This window comes from Micromys minutus (genome assembly GCF_963924665.1).
Source record: "Micromys minutus genome assembly, chromosome: 10".
NCBI classification, from domain to species: Eukaryota; Metazoa; Chordata; class Mammalia; order Rodentia; family Muridae; genus Micromys; species Micromys minutus.
The window spans coordinates 60,789,022-60,806,623 of NC_137979.1; the positions used below are offsets into that span (position 1 = coordinate 60,789,022).

Below are 17,602 nucleotides of genomic sequence, written 5' to 3' on the forward strand. Positions count from 1 at the left end.
AAAATAATTCCAGATGGACATAAATAAAAGTCGGACGTGCAGGAAAAGCAGGACAGAGCGTTGAGCCAACAATTCCCGGACCAGGACACTAGGAAGGTCCTCGCCTTCAGCCCCGCCCCTTATTTGCATACGTCTTATGATTGGTCTCCGGCGGCAGGCCCCACCTCTCAAGGCTGGTGGCCTGGGAAGCTGTAAGCGGGCCGGGGCGGAGATGCAGCGGCGGCTCCGGGTGTCGCGACGCGAGCCGGGTTGTTTGCGGGCCGGAGGCGGGCAAGGGGTACCCGCCGCTGCACCCACACTCTGCTGACGCCCCAGCCCTGCAGGCGGTCCCGGGTGGTCCCAGCTGTCGTCCAGCTTTGCAGTCCCCACCCCTCCGCCCTTTGTGCCGCCGCCAACCGGCGTCCCCAGTTCGGCGGGACCCGGGGAGCGCGGGAGCCAAAGGCCCCGCTGAGCGCACGGCCCGTAGCGGATGGCGATCGCGGGTGGCGGGCGCAGGGGCGCTGCAGCCCGAGTCCGCGACGTTGGAAGCCCGGGCCACCTCCGCCGCATTGTCCCGGGCTACGAGCCCAGGCCCTGAGCTGCCGCAGCGCCCGCCCACCGCCACCCGCGGGGCCATGCGGAGAGCCGCGGGGATGGAGGACTTCTCCGCAGAGGAGGAGGAGTCCTGGTACGACCATCAGGACCTGGAGCAGGGTGAGCGCGGCGGGGAGGGAAACAGCGTGTGCCCCGAGACCCCTGGCCACTATTCCATTGTTGGGCGGTATCACCTAGAAAAGGGCTGGGCTGGACCTGGTGCGCCCAGTAGAGCATGATGCTTCTTGAGAATGGGGACGTGGACGGAGAAGGGCGCTGCCCTGAATGATTTGGACGCAGGAAGAGACTTTCAAAAGTGTCCAGTTGAGAGGGCATCATTGCCCTTCTCATTTTAGTAGCAGCAACTACACTCGTGCCTCAGTAGGGTATTGTTAGGGGCCCGAGTAGTAGGTGGAATGGAAGTCTTGGGGCCCACAAGGGATTCCTGGTACTTTTGCTAAGAATGCACTGTATGTTGAGATAATTCATCTCTGCAGATCAACAGCATCTGTCGGGGCCAGAATTTCTGAGCTCTAAGACTTCCAAAAAGTTTCCCCAACTCGCTTCCCTCTGCCCAGAAAGGGGGTGGTGCATGCTCATGCCTGCGAAGAAGCTGGAAGTCTCCAATCTGCCTTCTCGAGAGAGGCGCTTCCTGGCCTTTCCCCTGCACGGAGCTTCCACCCAAGTGGCTCAGGATGTTAAGGGGTCCTTTAGCAATTTCTGCCTTCTTGCCTAATGAGATCCCCGGGGAAAGAGTGAGCTCTCATCCGAGGATCTAGAGAATGACCAGAAGGGGGTTAGAAGCTGGTGATGAGGTGGCTGAGAGGTGGAGCCGACTTGACCAGGAGGCCCAAGAGGGTCAAGGCCAAGGCCTGTTGGAGTAGTCAGGTCCCATCCTCTTCTTTGCCAGTTCTTACTGAAACTCTGAGGGTCAGGGTCTCCTGCAAGCGCCGAGGTATTGAAACCCAAGCCTGGCACAGTGTGTGTGCCACGAAGGCCTGGTCTCCATCCTCAGGGCCCAGAGCCCTGGTTTTTCCCCAACTCGCTTCCCTTGCTTGCACTTGGATCCTGGCGCCTTTGTCTCCTGATCCACTTCCCCATGCAGCCAAGCTTCACCTGCAGATGAGAGGCTGTCCCTGTACTTGTGGGAGAGCTCTGTGGGATGGAGGGTGTTGGGCTAGACATTGCAATGAGCTCCCCCCATGTTTCTGTGGCAACTCTTCTCAGTCCTAGTTAGTACCCCCTAAAACTTTCCTACTCTATGAACACCTACTGGCCCCATGTGAGAACCAGACAGCATTCTGGGTCCTGGGCACAGTTACAGCCCGACCCTCTGGATACACAAGGGCTGGTGAGGGAGGCCCACTTGTATGCTCTAAGTGTAAGTGATTATGGGATGGCTTCCTGGGAGAGGCTAGCACAGACGGAAAGATGAAAAGCTCATTTCTGGCGAAGATAGCCTCTAGGGGAGGCAGATGCTAATACCATGGCGGTCTCATTTAGTTCCTGCACCCCCTAATGAAGGCTTGGCACCGTGCCCAGCCCAGATGTGGGAGGAAGAAGCCTTGGAGTAGGGGTGGGAGATGTGTGGCTTCTGCCAAGGGACAGGAACTGCCATTCTAGCAGGACTGAAGAGCTCCAGACATGGCCTGCTTCTCGGGTCCTGTGGATCAGGCCTGCAGCTCGAGGTGTAGACAGAGCCCAGGAACCACGGGGACACCCAGTGATGAAACACTCTATGAAGAAAGAGGACCCTCCTCCTGCCAGAGGCTTTGCGGAGTCTAAGGATGGAATCTGTCCCCCTGATCCTCAATTCCAGCGGAGGGGACGGAAGTGGGAAGTTAAAGTAACAGTTGTGTGACAGCATTGTCCCCTTAAGAAAGAGCTCTGAGCTGGAGGCTGGAGGAAGGAAGGCACGCTGGGAGAAGGGATGTTTGTAACCGAGGCCTGGGGCCAAATGAAGGACAGGGAAGTAGGGGACAAAGGAAGTCTAGCCTCTCAGTGCTGCATGCCAAGGCAGGAGAGCTGGGTGACTGATGGAGCATCTGCCAAGAAGACAGTCAAGCCAGAGGGCCCGTTTGTGTTCCTCTTTGAACTCAGTCCACAAATCTGTCCTTCCAATCAGCTCTGACACAAGGTGATTTCTTCACCCCATACATGGAGTATCCTTCCTGCCTGTTTTCCCTTACCCAGAGCCAAGCCCCAACTTCACTCCCCAAAGACATTGTCCCCAGAGATTGTGTTTGGCTTTAGTGTGGCTCCATAGAGGCAGGAGGTAGGCAGGACAGGTGGGGTCTTAGATTTGCTAGGTTCCCTCTGCCCACTAACTTGAGCGCCTGTAAAAATAGAAAAAGTCGTGAATTAATTATAAGCACTGGCTCTTTCTTTGCCTTTCCCCTCCTCCACCTGTGACCACCTCTGTCCAGGCTGAGGGATGGCTGCTGAGTCACAGATTTTGAGACCTGACCTCCCTTCCTGCCTAGCCTGACCTTGAGTCCTCCCCACCCCTGGGAATGCTGACTGGGAAGGAAAGGGATGTCCTTCCTCCGCCCTGCTTACCCCCAAAGGCCATTCTGAGTTCCTGACTCTTGTGCCCTGTGCGGCGGGACGCCCAGATCCACCAGCTGCTCTCTTCCACCTCAGTCCATCTTGGCCTGAACCTCTCCTGCCTCTGTCAGGAGTCTGTCCTGCTCCACCCTGACGCCCAGCCAAATGGGTGATGATTTCGGGGCAGGGGGATTCTTTTGTTTTCTCTGGGGCATTGCCTTAAACTAACCACTAAAGTCCCCTGAAGGAAGCCCCAGAGAGCCCCGAGGGCCAGGCAGGGGGCGTGGCAACGCAGACTCAGTATCTTCCCTGGCTTGGTTGAGAGCGGCCAGTAACAGGCTTGTTAATGTTGCTCTGTGATCCTGCTCAGCTAGCTTCCACGTTTCTCAGCATGCAGGCCACCCGCTCCTGAGTCCAGATTTGCCAACTATCCTTCCACAAGCTGCCTCCTCTAGTTCATCTCAGTCCTTTCCTCTAGAGCCTCTAGACCCCACCCATCCTCACTCCCGGCAGCTCTGACCAGCTTAGCTTGCAATATGATCCAGTTTCCCCCGAGATTCTCCCGCCTCCGTTCTTTCTTCCTTCCTTTCAAAGTCATTGGATCACTAGGTGGTCAAGTCTTTGCAAGACAACCTTCGATGTCTCTCTGTTCACAGTGTGGTATACCCCCACACTGGGATCCCAGGCTATGAGCAGCAAGAACTCACACATCTCAACTCTCCTGGGAGGAGGAGCGTGGTGTTGAAATTGTCCTTGACATTTTCTAATTCTACTGGCTTTGAATTCTGGCTGGGCTACAGGGTCTTGTCACAGGCCACCCAGATATATGGTTACTTCCTAGACCACCTAACAGTTCCAAGTGTTGTGATTTACAAACAGATAGAGAAGCCAGGGATATGTTTGGTGGAGGCACCGTACTGTGTAGGGGAATGGGGTGCCTCTGCGGGTTCATGCTGAGGCACCCCTTCCCCCTGAGGTACCAGACACAAGTATAGAATAGAGTTTATTCAAGGCGTGGGGAGGGAGTTGAAGAGGTAGTAGAGACAGAGAAAGGCAGAGAATAGAGGAGTAGAGGCCGGCCATGAACACGTGGTGTGGGGAAAGAGAGGGGAGCAGGAGAAAGAGGAAAGTAAGAGAGTCAGAGAATGAGGATGAAGCAAGCAGCCACTTTTATAATGAGTCGGCATGCCTGGCTGTTGCCAGGTAACTGTGGGGCGAAGCCTAGACAAAATGCCAACACCAAGGCCAGAAACTTTTAGGAAAGGGATGAGCTGAACATCACTAGCCTGTTAACAGACTGGGAAGACTGTGAGGTTCCCTCAAAGCCAACCTCCCCTCCTCCCACCTCTGTTATTCCCACGCACATGACTGTCATTCAATAATCAGAACACTGGGCTTCAAACTTTGTACAACTCTGTAGACACCTCCAGACTTTGGCCCAACATATATAAACTCATGCTAGGTTTATATTAGGTGACTCAACCTTTTGACACCTTCTTCGGACAGGCTACTTGCCCCAGGCTATGGAGTTTGTATCTGATTTAGGTTTGTTTCCTTCAGGAAAACTGTTTTTTGTTGTAGGCTCTGTCATTACAGTCTAGCTAGAGAGACCTGCTTCCCGGTGACGTCAGGACATGAAGCCCGCAGCTCCGATTAATTTAGCTCTAGAGACCTCATTCAGGCTGTTTTAAACCTCATCCTTACTCTGAGCTTGTCTATATCCTGTACTTGGGAGGCAGAAGCAATGGGAATGGGGAGTTTAAAGTCCATTCTTGCTCACATATCAAGGAAAACCTGGACCACTTGAGACCCTACCTCAAAACAGCAACAAAAGTTGGTTGTAGCTCAGTTGGTAGAGCACCTGCCTAGCGTGCAGGAAGTGCTAGGTTTAATTCCCCAACATGAAAGCAGATCCTACGGCATCTCCCCACCTTGCCAGCACTTAGGAGGTACTAGCAGAAGGAAAAAAGTTCAAGGCCACCCTCAGCTACATTGCAAGTTTGAGGCCAACCTGAGCTACAAGATATTCTGTCTTTAAAGAAAGAAGAAAAATAATTTACCCTCATTGTGGGAGCGACTCTAGGCTTGTTCCTGATAAGACTTGACCTTTTGCTTGGGTACAGTAGCTGATCAGGTCACTCTGGCTTTCACAAGGAAACCCACACAGGATGCTCTGCCCTCTACCTAACCAGTATCCCAGCTCTATAAGGGTCCAAGAGGAAGGCCTCACCGGGCCTGTCTGCTGCATAGCAGAGGGTGTAGCCAAAACAACCAATCTAAAACTTGCTGGAGGTTGGTGGGGGAGAGGGGGACGGACCAGAAAGCCCATCTGTCTTTGAGGGAAGGCCGAACTATCATTATGTCTAAAAATAGCACCAGGTCTTATTGGCCCTGAAGAGTTGCTCTTACAAATCTTTATCCAGATTTACACCATCGGCCTAGAATGTAAAAAACGGCCTCGTAACTTTAAGTAATAATAATAAACCAGGGCTTTCCTGCTTTGGGCAGAATGGATTCATAGGCCCACTGTTTGCCCCAAGAATCCTGTTTCTAGGAACACATTCTCACAAAAAGTGGTGGTTTGCACTAATGGTTTTTGGTTTTTAAGATTTATTTATTTTACTTATTTGAGTACACTGCAGCTGTCTTCAGACACACCAGAAGAGGGCATCAGATCCCATTACAGATGGTTGTGAGCCACCACGTGGTTGCTGGGATTTGAACTCAGGACCTCTGGAAGAGCAGTCAGTGCTCTTAACCACTGAGCCATCTCTCCAACCCTGATCTAAGGGTTTCATACTATGAAGTTAACCTTAGTTTGGCTCCTATTTTTCAGTCATAGTCACATGAGTCACTAGTTAAGTCCAGATCTTAACACATGCTGGATAACCACACTACTGCTTCTATCTCTGGACTGCCATGTGGGTGCTGGGAGCCCAGCCCAGATCCTCGGTAATGGCAGAAGGTGCTCTTAATCACTGAGCCATCTCTCTAGCACTGTAGTGATAACTTTTTTGTTTTTGTCTTTGGTTGGTTGGGATTTTTATGTTGTTTTGTGGGGGTTTTTTTGTTGTTGTTTGTTTGGGTTTTTTGTTTTGTTTTGTTTTGCTTTTGAGACAGGGTTTCACTGTGTAGTCCCGGCTGTCCTGAAACTCACGCTGTAGACCAGGTTGTCCTGGAACTCAGAGATCCGCCTGCTTCTGCTTCCCGAGTGCTGCGATTAAAGGCACGCACCACCACGGCCCAGTTTTTGAGATAGGGTCTTACCCTGTAATCCTGACTGGACATGAAATTTGGTGCAACCCTGCCTCTGCCTCCCAACTGCCAGATTACATAAGTAAGCTACCAGGCCCAAATCCTTACTTTTGTTCTTTTATTTTGAGACAGTACCTCTGGGTTGTCTGATCCGGCTTCAAACTATGGTCCCTCTTGCCTCAGCCTCCTGAGTGGCTTGGGTCTTGGGCCTGTGGCACAGTTTCATTGTTGTTTTTTATTGGTTTATTTGTTTTTAAGCAGGGTCCCGAGTAACTCAGGCTGGCCTTGAACAAAGCCTATATATCAAAGGACAACCTTGAACTCCAGGTCCTGCCTGTACCTCCTCCGTACCGGATTACAGGTGCACACTTCCTGTCACGCTGGGCACTGAATGTCAGGCTTCCTGCACGCTACACTAGCGCTGTCTGAGCTCAGCCCCGTCCTAGTTTGCTGGGGTTTGTAGTTGTCGTCATTGTTGTTCTGTTGGTTCTTTTGTTTTGTTTTTTTGTTTGTTTTCAAGACAGAGCGAATCTCATGTAGCCCAGGATGGCCTCAAACTCCTGGTCCTCCTGCCTCGGTTTCCTGAGTTCTGGGGTTATAGGCATGTATGCACTCCGCACTTGGCCCATCAGTTTCACTTTTAAGAGAAAAAAGTACTCAAAGACACTCCACCCAATCAAAGACAATCACCAGAGATGATTTAGACAACCGTGTTGAGAGCCTGAACTGCATCCACTAATAGTGCATATATAGGTCTGCCCACAGAAAGCTACGGTGAGATACTGCTAGAGGAGAAAAGCAGGCGCAGACAAAATACAGCTGTTTGCACAAAGTGTATTTGTATTACACTGTGTGTGTTGTGTGCATATATGTATGTGTATGGGCATGCATGTGGAAGTCAGAGGGCATCTCGTAGGAGTTGATTCTGTTCTTTCCCAATGAGGGTCCAGGTTCAGCAGAAATTGTTCTTACCGACTGGACATCTCATTGGTTCAGTTTTGGTTTTTTAGGGGTGTGTGTGGATGTGTGTGTGTGTGTGATGTGTGTGCAGGTGTCCCACGAGAGCTAAAAGTCGATGTTTGATCCCCTGAAACTAGAGTTATAGAACCTTACCTGCTGGGAAGCAAACTCTGGTTCTCTAAGAACAGCAACGAGCTCTTCACTGCTGAGCAACCTCTTCAGAGCCTGTTTTTTTCTCTTTGCAACAGACAGGATCTCAATGCATAACCCTGGTTGTCCTCAGACTCACAGAGACCCGCCTGCTTCCGTCTCCCATGTTCTGGGATTAGAGGTTTTGCACCACCATGGGCGGCTCGATCAAGCTTTGAGCGTTGACTTTCCACCTTTCTACACTGTTGTTTTTTTTTTTTTTTTTTTTGTTTTTTGTTTTTTTTTTTAACCACAATCAGAAAGAAATACCAGGCTGGTTGGTAGCACACGCCTTCAGTTTCAGCATTCGGATCGTGAGTCCAGGGTAGCCTGAGCTCCACAGTAAGATTCTGTCCAACCAAAGCCAAAGCAGAGTCATGAAGGAAGAGAAAGGAGTGAGCCCGGAGCATGCTGGGAAATGCCCACAGGCTAACCTCCTGCCTGCTGGGGCTTCTGAGAGTAGCTCCCATCAGGGCGCATCAGGGTGCCGCTGAAGTCACCCAGATCCCAGCCAGCGGTGAATGCTAGGGCTTCTGTAATTTCGAGGGCTCTCTGACTTCCTCACTGTGCTCTTTGCCCGTCCCCACCCCCAGATTTGCACCTAGCCGCTGAGCTCGGGAAGACTCTGCTGGAGAGGAACAAGGAGCTGGAGGAGTCCCTGCAGCAGATGTACTCCACCAATGAGGAGCAGGTGCAGGAGATCGAGGTGAGGGGCTTCTGCCTTCTCCCATCTCCCAAGTACCTCTGGCCTTGGCCTGTGCGAGCATTTGTGCAACTTATGGTCACAGCTCACCACCTGCCCACCAGCCGCAGGCAGCCCACCGCACAGTGGTCTTCAGCTCCTAAACCTCTCAGAGCCAATCGGCCTAGGAGCGGTAGAGGGACAGCCAGTGATACCTGTCCCAGCCTCATTGTAAAGGTTTATTCCACCCTTACCTCCGCCCCTAGTACTTGACCAAGCAGCTGGACACGCTGAGGCTCGTGAATGAGCAGCATGCCAAAGTGTACGAACAGCTGGACCTGACGGCCAGAGACCTGGAGCTGACCAATCAGAGGCTGGTGTTGGAGAGTAAGGCTGCCCAGCAGAAGATCCATGGGTGAGGGATGGGATGGTGAGGGAGAGGCCCAGGGTGTTGCATGTGACTGGTGGGGAGATTCACACAGTCCTAGAAGACAGGGCTTTAGAGACTGGAGTGACAACGAGGCCATCCTTGTCAAACCATCAAACCACTCGTTTGTGTCCCCAGCCCTTTTTTTTTTTTTTTTTTTTTTTTTTTTTTCGTTTTTCAAGGCGGAGTTTCTCTACGGAGAGCAGCCTGGCCTCACACTCAGAGGTTTGCCTGCCTCTCCCTCCCGAATACTGGGATTAAGGGCCTGTACCGCCACCACCCAGTCCCCTCATTTTAAGATTGTTTTTATTTTATATGGGTGGGTGTTTTGCCTGCGTGCCAGGAGAGGGTGTGGGATCCCTCTGGAACTACAGTGACAAATGGTTGTGAGCCACCGTGTGGGCTCTGGAAACTAAACCCAGGTCCTCAGTAAGCACAAGTGCTCTGAACCACGGGGCCGTCTCTCCAGCCCCCTACAACCAAAAGGTGAAGCACGGCCTATACTCCAGCAAACGACCTCCCACCTCTGGGTATTCCAGTTATGCACCAGACTCAGGTACTAAAGGATTCAGTGACCCTGACCTGCCCTCTGGGACTTCACAGATGTGTCCCTGCAGTGCACCGTGGTAGTGACAGAGGCGTGTGCAAGGACCTGGGGTGCAGTTGGCTAAAGTGCTTGCTGCACAGGCTTGAGAACCTGAGTTCAAGCCCCTTTGTAAAATGTAAGACACAATGACGTGTATTTGGAATCCCAAATTCCAAACACTTGGCCACGGGTGAAGAGCGGAACGTTCTCTGGATTCCCCAGACATCAAGCTCAAGGTCGTCTGTTTGTCTCTAACTCTGCATCCTCTATCGACAAGGATCCCGAGCTGCAGCGAGGAGGCGTCTGTGTCTCCCCACCCGGAGGGGGGGTGAGAGAGATAGCTGGGAGGTTAAGAGTGCTTGCTGATCTGGGCCCAGAGTTTGGTTCCCAGCACCCTCAGTGAATGGTTCACAATCACCTAGTTCCAGTTCCAGGGTCTCCAACTCCCTCTTTCGGCCTCCTTAGGCACCTGCACACACACACACACACACACACCTAAAAATCAATCTTAACATTTTGGTTGTGAGCCTAGCATTTAGCGGCTGAGCCATCTCTCCAGTCCTAATAATTTTTACAAAATAATAATTATTAGTAATGTCTCCCATGCATATCTTCATCCTATTCCAGGCTGACAGAGACCATTGAACGCCTGCAGTCCCAGGTCGAGGAGCTACAGGCCCAGGTGGAGCAACTTCGAGGCCTGGAGCAACTTCGGGTTCGCCGAGAAAAGCGGGAACGCAGGAGAACCATCCATACCTTCCCCTGCCTGAAGGAACTGTGCACAAGTCCCCGGTAGGCAAGGGCCCTGGTGTGTTACCTTAGAGTCCCAAGAGAGCTAGCTGGCTAAGGGATGAGGGAGATCTACAGTGTCTGGTCTAAGCCCTCAGGATGCTTGCTAAGAACCGCCATAGCTGGTCACGTGGCTCATCCAAGGTCACGTGTTATTACTCAGCACAGCCAGGCTTCTAACCTAGCAGGAGTGTGGTTGGACAGGTATTTGCCTAGAATGTGTGTTATGCTGGAATGAATCCCCATCCTAGTTAGGAGAAAGACGGCTTCATGAAGATCAAGGTGAGGTTGGAGATATGGCCCAGTGAGAAGCCTGCTTGTCTGACGTGCAGGAGGCCTTGAGCTTGGCGCTGATGAATCCTCAGACACAGCCAGGAGAGAAAGTCATAGGGGTGCAGGGTGACTCAGGGGGGCACAAGGAAGAATTAGGCCAATGGACGAGAGAGCCTAGTGTCTGACACTTTGGTCCAGGGCCTTGGCCATGACCGCTGCCTGCCCCTTAGCAGATGCGAGGACGCCTTCCGCCTACACAGTTCCTCGATGGAGCTGGGACCTCGGCCGCTGGAGCAGGAAAACGAACGACTGCAGACCTTGGTTGGGGTGCTCCGTTCCCAGGTGAGCCAGGAGCGACAGCGCAAGGAGCGAGCTGAACGTGAGTACACGGCGGTGCTCCAGGAGTACACGGAGCTGGAGCGACAGCTGTGTGAGATGGAGGGCTGCCGCCTGCGCGTGCAGGAGCTGGAGGCCGAGCTGCTGGAGCTGCAGCAGATGAAGCAGGCCAAGACCTACCTGCTGGCCCGGGATGAGCACCTGGCCGAGGCTTTGCTGGCGCCCCTCACTCAGGCCCCTGAGACTGATGACCCCCAGCCAGGCAGTGGCAACGACTCCAATGCCCAGGATGGCGTCTCCTCGCCTGCAGCTTCCCCCAGCCACGCAGTGCGCAAGAGCTGCAGTGACACAGCACTCAATGCCATAGTGGCCAAAGACCCAGCCAGCCGCCATGCTGGCAACCTCACTTTGCATGCCAACAGTGTGCGCAGGCGCGGTATGTCTATCCTGAGGGAGGTGGATGAGCAGTACCACGCGCTGCTGGAGAAATACGAGGAGCTGCTGAGCAAATGCCGGCAGCACGGTGCCGGGGTACGGCATGCGGGGGTGCAGACCTCACGGCCCATCTCCCGCGATAGCTCATGGAGGGACCTGCTGGGGGGCGAGGAGAGCCAGGGAGAGGGCAGGGCGGGTGAGAAGAGCCTAAGCCAACACGTGGAGGCCGTGGATAAGCGGCTGGAACAGAGCCAGCCCGAGTACAAAGCACTCTTCAAAGAGATCTTTGCCAGGATCCAGAAGACCAAGGCCGACATCAACGCCACCAAAGTCAAGACACACAGCAGCAAGTGACCCCTTCTCTAGGCCTGTAGCCTCCGTCTGCCTCCCCACCAGAGGGGTCTCTCATGCCTCTTGGCAAGTGAGAAAGCCCTTCACGCAACAATATATCATAGCTGGTGGCTGGAACATGAGCAAGGAAGGCCTTCTGATCTGAGGGACATAGCATATTTCCTGCTGGTGGCCTGACTCACCTGTTCTGCCTCCCTTGGCCACTTTGCTTCAGCTTGAAGGCACAGCTCAGTTTAAAAGCCAAACTCACACCCCGCCCCGCCACTGCCACCCCACCACTGTACCCCAGCTTTTCAGCTCCTTCAGCCCTTGGCTTCTGGACCCCAGGCCTCACCCTCAGATTGCTGCCAATCTGCAAGCCTTTCTGGCTTCGCCCTCCAAAGTTGTTTTTCTGAGAGATTTGCAATGCAGGGCTGCCTGAAGCCTTGTCACAACTGGAAACACTTGAACGGGGGCCTCGGAGCCAGCCATTGTTGGTGTCTGGGGTCTCCTAGACCATCCACTGCTTCTTGCCAGTCACGACTGTCATTCCTTTAGCGCCAGGTGTACCACTCCCAGAATTCCGAGCAGGACACAGATAGCTCCCACCTAACAGAGCAAGGAAGCTTTAGCCAGACTCCAGTGTACCTCCCCGTGCAGCCCTGGCAAAGGTCTTCCGCTCACCACAGACCAGTAGCCAATCTGAATAGAGGAAGAGGGAGCTTCTCCACAGCCATACACGGGTCGTGTCCCTTTCCTCTCAGGAATGGAAGAGCCAAGTTCCATTCCTGGAAGTACCTTCTGGGCATGAAGCCTTCCAGGGGCTGAGATGGCAGGGAGTTCTCCTGAGCCTTTGAACCACCTTTGCTTTCCTTCCTTTCTCTGCTCCTGCCCCCATCTCAGGGACCATGATGTCTCATCCAGTCCTCTCTTCCTCAGGCCACCCCTGGGACAGTTCACATCTGCAGCCTTCAGAATGTCCTGTGTGTCACCAACCCAGGTCCAAGTGTTCATTCCTGTCCTTCACCAGGGACTGTAGGATCCTTGCTGGTTTTGTTTGGTTGGGTTTTGTTCTGTTTTATTGACCCAGGGCTTTTCTGTGTAGCCCTGGAACTCGCTCTGTGGGCCAGGCTGGTCTCCAACTCAGAGATCCTCCTGCCTCTGCCTCCCAAGTGCTGGGATTAAAAATGGGATCCACCACTGCCGGGCCCTCATGTTGTGTTGTATTCTTAAGTTGAGGAAGAAATTGTTCCTTTTCCACCTTTCTACAGAACACCTGCTCTTTACTTCCTGCCTCTGTGGGGGTGGCTTTTGAGGCCCCCACCTGGGTCAGGGGTTCAATATTTTAGTCTAAACCTTCAGAAAGCCAAGCATCATGGAAGACATGTCTGGGGCCCCGGCTTGCCCTCAGCAGTCTTTCAGGGCTTCTGGTTCCTTCCACCACCCTTCCGAAGATCCTAGAATCAGTGGAGCCATATAATCCAGCAGGAGGCAGTGACTCAGGCCTCAATGCCGGGAGCCCAGTAGGAACCGTCACGCCTTACCTCCTTCTAACGGGTAAATGGGCTTTTTTACCACGCATGTCTGGCATCCCCGGAGAGGCACTGAGATGCCAGCTAGCAGCTGGATCCTTCTATTCACGTGACTTGGAACCTTTTGTCCTTTGGGGCTGGGCACCTCCATGCTCTCTTGTGTGTCCCTGTCATCTGGGGATAGGGGAGGAATTCAGGTCTGGTCACTTCCCCAGTTCTGTAGCAGCTGATCAGCGTCACCTTTGAAGTATACATGAGAGAAATATATTTACAAATGCTTTATTCTCTTCTTTAATAAAAAATGCACCAGTACTGTAAAAACACAAGAGGATCCACACTTGCGTCTCCGCATCTCACGGGCCCCTTGCCTCCTGCACTGCAGACGAGGGGTGCGTCCTTTGAGGTCACTCTCTGCCCTGAAATCTCAGCTTTCTTATGACTACTTACCTATGATTAGACAGCCTGCGATCAGCCCCTGGGAAAGTCTGTGTCTATGAAGAGCCAGTATGCCAAGCACCCTGAACAAAACACAACAGGTCTGTATTGCCCTGGAGTTTACATTCTGGCTTGGGGAGATTCCCCCAAAGCAACTACAAATAGAAGTAAGTAATCTAACAATGGGGGCAGGGAGGTGGAGCTATGTCAGGCATAGCATTCATGATCAACAGTGTGGGGGAGTGTTCTTTGTCTTTTTGGGACAGGATCTCTTGGACCTCACGCTAGACTCAAGCCTGCTATGTGGTAAGTGCTGGGGGTGGTCTTGAACTTCTGACCCTTCTTCCTTCCCAAATGCTAGGATTTCAGGCATTTGACACCACGTCCAGTTTACCTGCTACAGGGGATTGAAGGGGGGGGAGTTGTACTTGTCAGATACTGTCCCTGGGCCACACCCCCAGCCTCTCCCTCTCTCCTTCTTTCTTATTCATCAAGGCTTGGTTTCAGGGCTGAAGAGATGGCTCAGCAGTAAGGAGTACTTCTTAATTTTGCAGAGTACTTGGGCTCAGTTGCCAGCACCCAGGTAAAGGATCTCAGTGATCTGTAACTCCAGTTTCAGGGCATCCAGTGCCTTCCTCTGACTTGTGCAGGCACCAGGCGTGCACACAGTACACATATATACATGCAGGCAAAACAAACAAACAAACAAACAAACAATCAGACAGACCATCAAGCACACAGTACACATATATACATGCAGGCAAAACAAACAAACAATCAGACAGACCATCATGCACACAGTACACATATATACATGCAGGCAAAACAAACAAACAAATAATCAGAGAGACCATCACTATGTACACCAGGCTGGCCTGGAACTCAGAGCTCCACTGGCCTTTGCTTCCCAAATAGTGGGATTAAAGGAGTGCACCTCAGGCTAGAGAGATGGTTCAGTGGTTAAGAATTCTGACTGCTCTTCCAGAGGTCCTGAGTTCAAATCCCAGCAACCACCTAGTGGCTCACAACCATCTGTAATGAGATCTGATGCCCTCTTCTGGTGTGTCTGAAGACAGCTACAGTGTACTTACATATAATAAATAAATAAATCTTTAAAAATAAAAAGGATTGCACCACTATGCCCTGCCCCCCCTTTTCATCTTAATCTGTGCAGATCGTAGCTAACATCGATGTATGATATTTGAGAAGATAGGTTTAAATGACTCTTCGTCCTCTGACTTCTGCACTGGCACCACGGCATGTAAAATAAATGTAAAATTGTTTTAAGTCATAGAGGCCGGCTGTAAGGTGGCTCGGCATGTAGAGGTTCTTGCCACAGTCCTGCTGAGTTTGATCCCCAGAATCCCTGTAAAGTTGAAAGGAGAGAAGCCATTCTATGAAGTTGTCCTCTGACCTCCACATGTACATGGATTACAGGCATTGTGCCTCTACACCAGGCCTTCGCTTCTTATTGCATTTAAGCACGCCTTTCTGAAAGCTTCAGAGACCTAGAATTCTTGGTCCCCGCCTGCATCCCTGATCCCTACACTCCTAAGGTCCCCTTACCCCAATCTTGGGTCTTAGCATCATCACACAGAACAGGAGATGCATGTGACAACTCTCGTCCAGTGTTCCTTTATTGTTATTGAGAAATGGTTTTTGCCAAGAAAGGTGGCACGTGCCTTTAATCGGGAGGCAGAGGCAGGCAGGTCTCTGTGGGTTCGAGGCTAGCCTGGAGTTTTGGGACAGCCAGGACTGTTCCATAGAAAAATCTTACCTTGAACAATCCAGGGGAGGGGGGGGCAGGGTTTATCATGTAACTAAGTACACTGGACCGTGATATTAGCTCCTCTAGCCTTGCAGGAATCCGCTGGGATCCCTGAGCCTCCATAGTGTTGAGAGTTTAGGTGTGCAGTTTACCACACTTGGCTCTGCCTTCCCTTTTTAATATCCTCTTCAATCTCAAACCTATTTAGACAGTTTTTCACCTACTTTTTTTTTTAACTGCAAAAAATACATATTTAGAACTAGCCAGCAGGGGCTGTTTGAACCATCCCAGTTTTGCATTTAGGGTAATATCCAAAGTCCCATGATGAGGAGCCAGTTGAACACATGCCCTCTTTCAATCCAGCTGGAAGGTGATACCTTGCTCAACACCAACCACACACAGCTTCTTCCAAGCGTGTCCAAGTTAGCACTTAACCCTGACTTCCATGAGGACCACCAACATGGCACTTTGCTCTTCTTCATGACTGACTCCCTAGCCAGGGAGGCTGATGGTTCATAGTCAGCCTGGTTTCACCAGAGGACATTTGCCCAGGATGACTGGGCTACTGGCAGATGGGTGATGTCAGCACGTGACTGGCAGCCATCCCACATGAACTTCTTAGAGTTCAAAACCTTTGCTCTGGCTTTAGCTTGGGAGGCTTGGGAAGGGGGTCAGGAGTCAGGGGAGATTTCTTCCTTACTTTGGTACTGTTATGGAGAAGAGACCCTGGTTGGTATTTTTTTTTTGTTTGTTTGTTTGTTTGTTTTTTGTTTTAAAACATGTATGGTTACTTTTCCCTTGCGTGTGTCTATGTACCAGGTGGATGCTTGGTACCTGAGAAGGCCAGAAGAAAGCATCAGATCCCATGGAGACTGGAGTTATAGACAGTTTCAAGCCCCCAGGGGGATTCTGGAATTGAACCCCATTCTCTTAGAAGTGCATCCAGAGCTCTTAACTGCTAAGTCATCTATCCAGCCTCAGTCGCCATTTTTTATCCTTATTTATTATTAGTGTGAGGGGGTTCCCCATACCATGGCTCAGATATAGAGGCCATAGGATTGCTTTCAAGAATTGACTGTCTTTCTACCATGTGAGTTCCAAGGATCAAACTGTGGTCATCAGGCTTGCTGAGCCATCTTTCTAACCCTGGGCTTCTTAAAGGTTTTCCTGGGTTGCAACATCAAGATTGAGTAAGTGATAGGTGGAAGGAAAGAGACTGGAGGGCCACAAAGAAAGAGAAATCAGACCCGGCCCCTGGGAAGTAGCCCACTGAGACCATAAGACCATAGGAAGAACGAGAGGGCCATTTGTCTCCTGGTGTTCTCAAAACTTACTTTCCATGCCCAGGATGCTCCTAGCCCCCACCCATCCCCAGGCACCTGACTCCTCCCAATGGTGTAGAGTGGACCGTGCACAGCATTGTGAACTTGTCACCTAGGAGGCCTGTCATCACCAAGACCCTACTTAGCCTACGTGGAACTCTGGAGGGGAAGGAAGATGATGCAGTGTGTTGAGCACAGAGCTGGGCTCTGAGTGGGTGATTACGTCAGTGCGTGGTTTCATGTGAAGCACGTGTGAGGTCAGAGGACAATGCACAGATACACATAGATACACATAGACACACATACCACACACACACACACACACACACACGCACGCACACGGAGGCTGTTTCTAGGAGATCAAGCAGGAAACTGGAGGTAGAGAAGGAAGCAGTTGTCAAGGAAGCTTTGCCCATTTATTCAAGCCACGGAGCATGTTCTGTGCTGCCCATCCCTCCGGAGAAGGAAAAGGGTCTAGAGAGCAGGTCGAAATGGATTTCCTACCCTAGGGCTGCAGAGAAAGACCATCGAATCTTCTTCAAGGGGCCTGTGTGCAGTGTCTCTGAGTGGCGGCTGGCTTTTGTGTGTGTTGACTCTCTGGCTCTGTGGCAAGTGGTTCCAGTCTGTTTAACTCCCCAGGAACTTCATGAGACAAATACAAAAGCTCTCATTAATGGAAGAACATTCTGAAGCTTGGAGGTTAAGTGAGTCATTCAAAGTCACCCAGAAATACTCCATCTCAGGCTGGGGCTGTAGCTGATAGCAGAATGTTTCTCTAGCATGTGCAAGCCCTCGTGGTTTATCCCCAGCACCCCCCACACACATACTATGTATTAGAATTATTTTGACTGAGTTCTGATACCCCCACACTTCACTGAATGTTCTTTATGGCCACAATGTGGAGAGTTTTAATGGGTTGGCTGACTTGGGGCAATCAGAAGGAAAATCCCATGGGTCTCACAAGCTATAGAGCAGGGCTGGGTCTACAAATTCCTCTGCTTACAGGACTGGCCTGTTGATTCATAATCCTTTCTTTCTTTTTCCCTATTTTGAGTGAATGGCCCCTTCCTGAAACACCATCTCTGCCATCCAGCCTTTGGGGGACCAATGAGAGGAAGAGGGGGAGCTGTTCTCAACTTTCAGGGCCAGCCTTATCACTATTG

General features: G+C 51.6%; 1 protein-coding gene across 2 annotated transcripts; it reads left to right on the forward strand.

Annotated features, from left to right (window-relative positions):
- The first annotated feature begins 249 nt into the window (after positions 1–249).
- CDR2L (cerebellar degeneration related protein 2 like) lies at positions 250–13,148 on the forward strand. 2 transcript variants are annotated; one of them, XM_080923396.1, is made up of 5 exons: positions 250–693; positions 8,118–8,230; positions 8,473–8,621; positions 9,847–10,011; positions 10,512–13,148. In XM_080923396.1, the coding sequence occupies exons 1-5, from the start codon at positions 615–617 to the stop codon at positions 11,404–11,406; spliced, it is 1,401 nt and encodes a 466-aa protein (XP_080779522.1). In that variant the 5' UTR covers positions 250–614; the 3' UTR covers positions 11,407–13,148. The 2 variants fall into 2 exon arrangements, with proteins under 2 accessions (XP_080779522.1, XP_080779523.1); XM_080923397.1 differs by having other exon boundaries at positions 10,515–13,148.
- Positions 13,149–17,602: the final 4,454 nt, after the last annotated feature.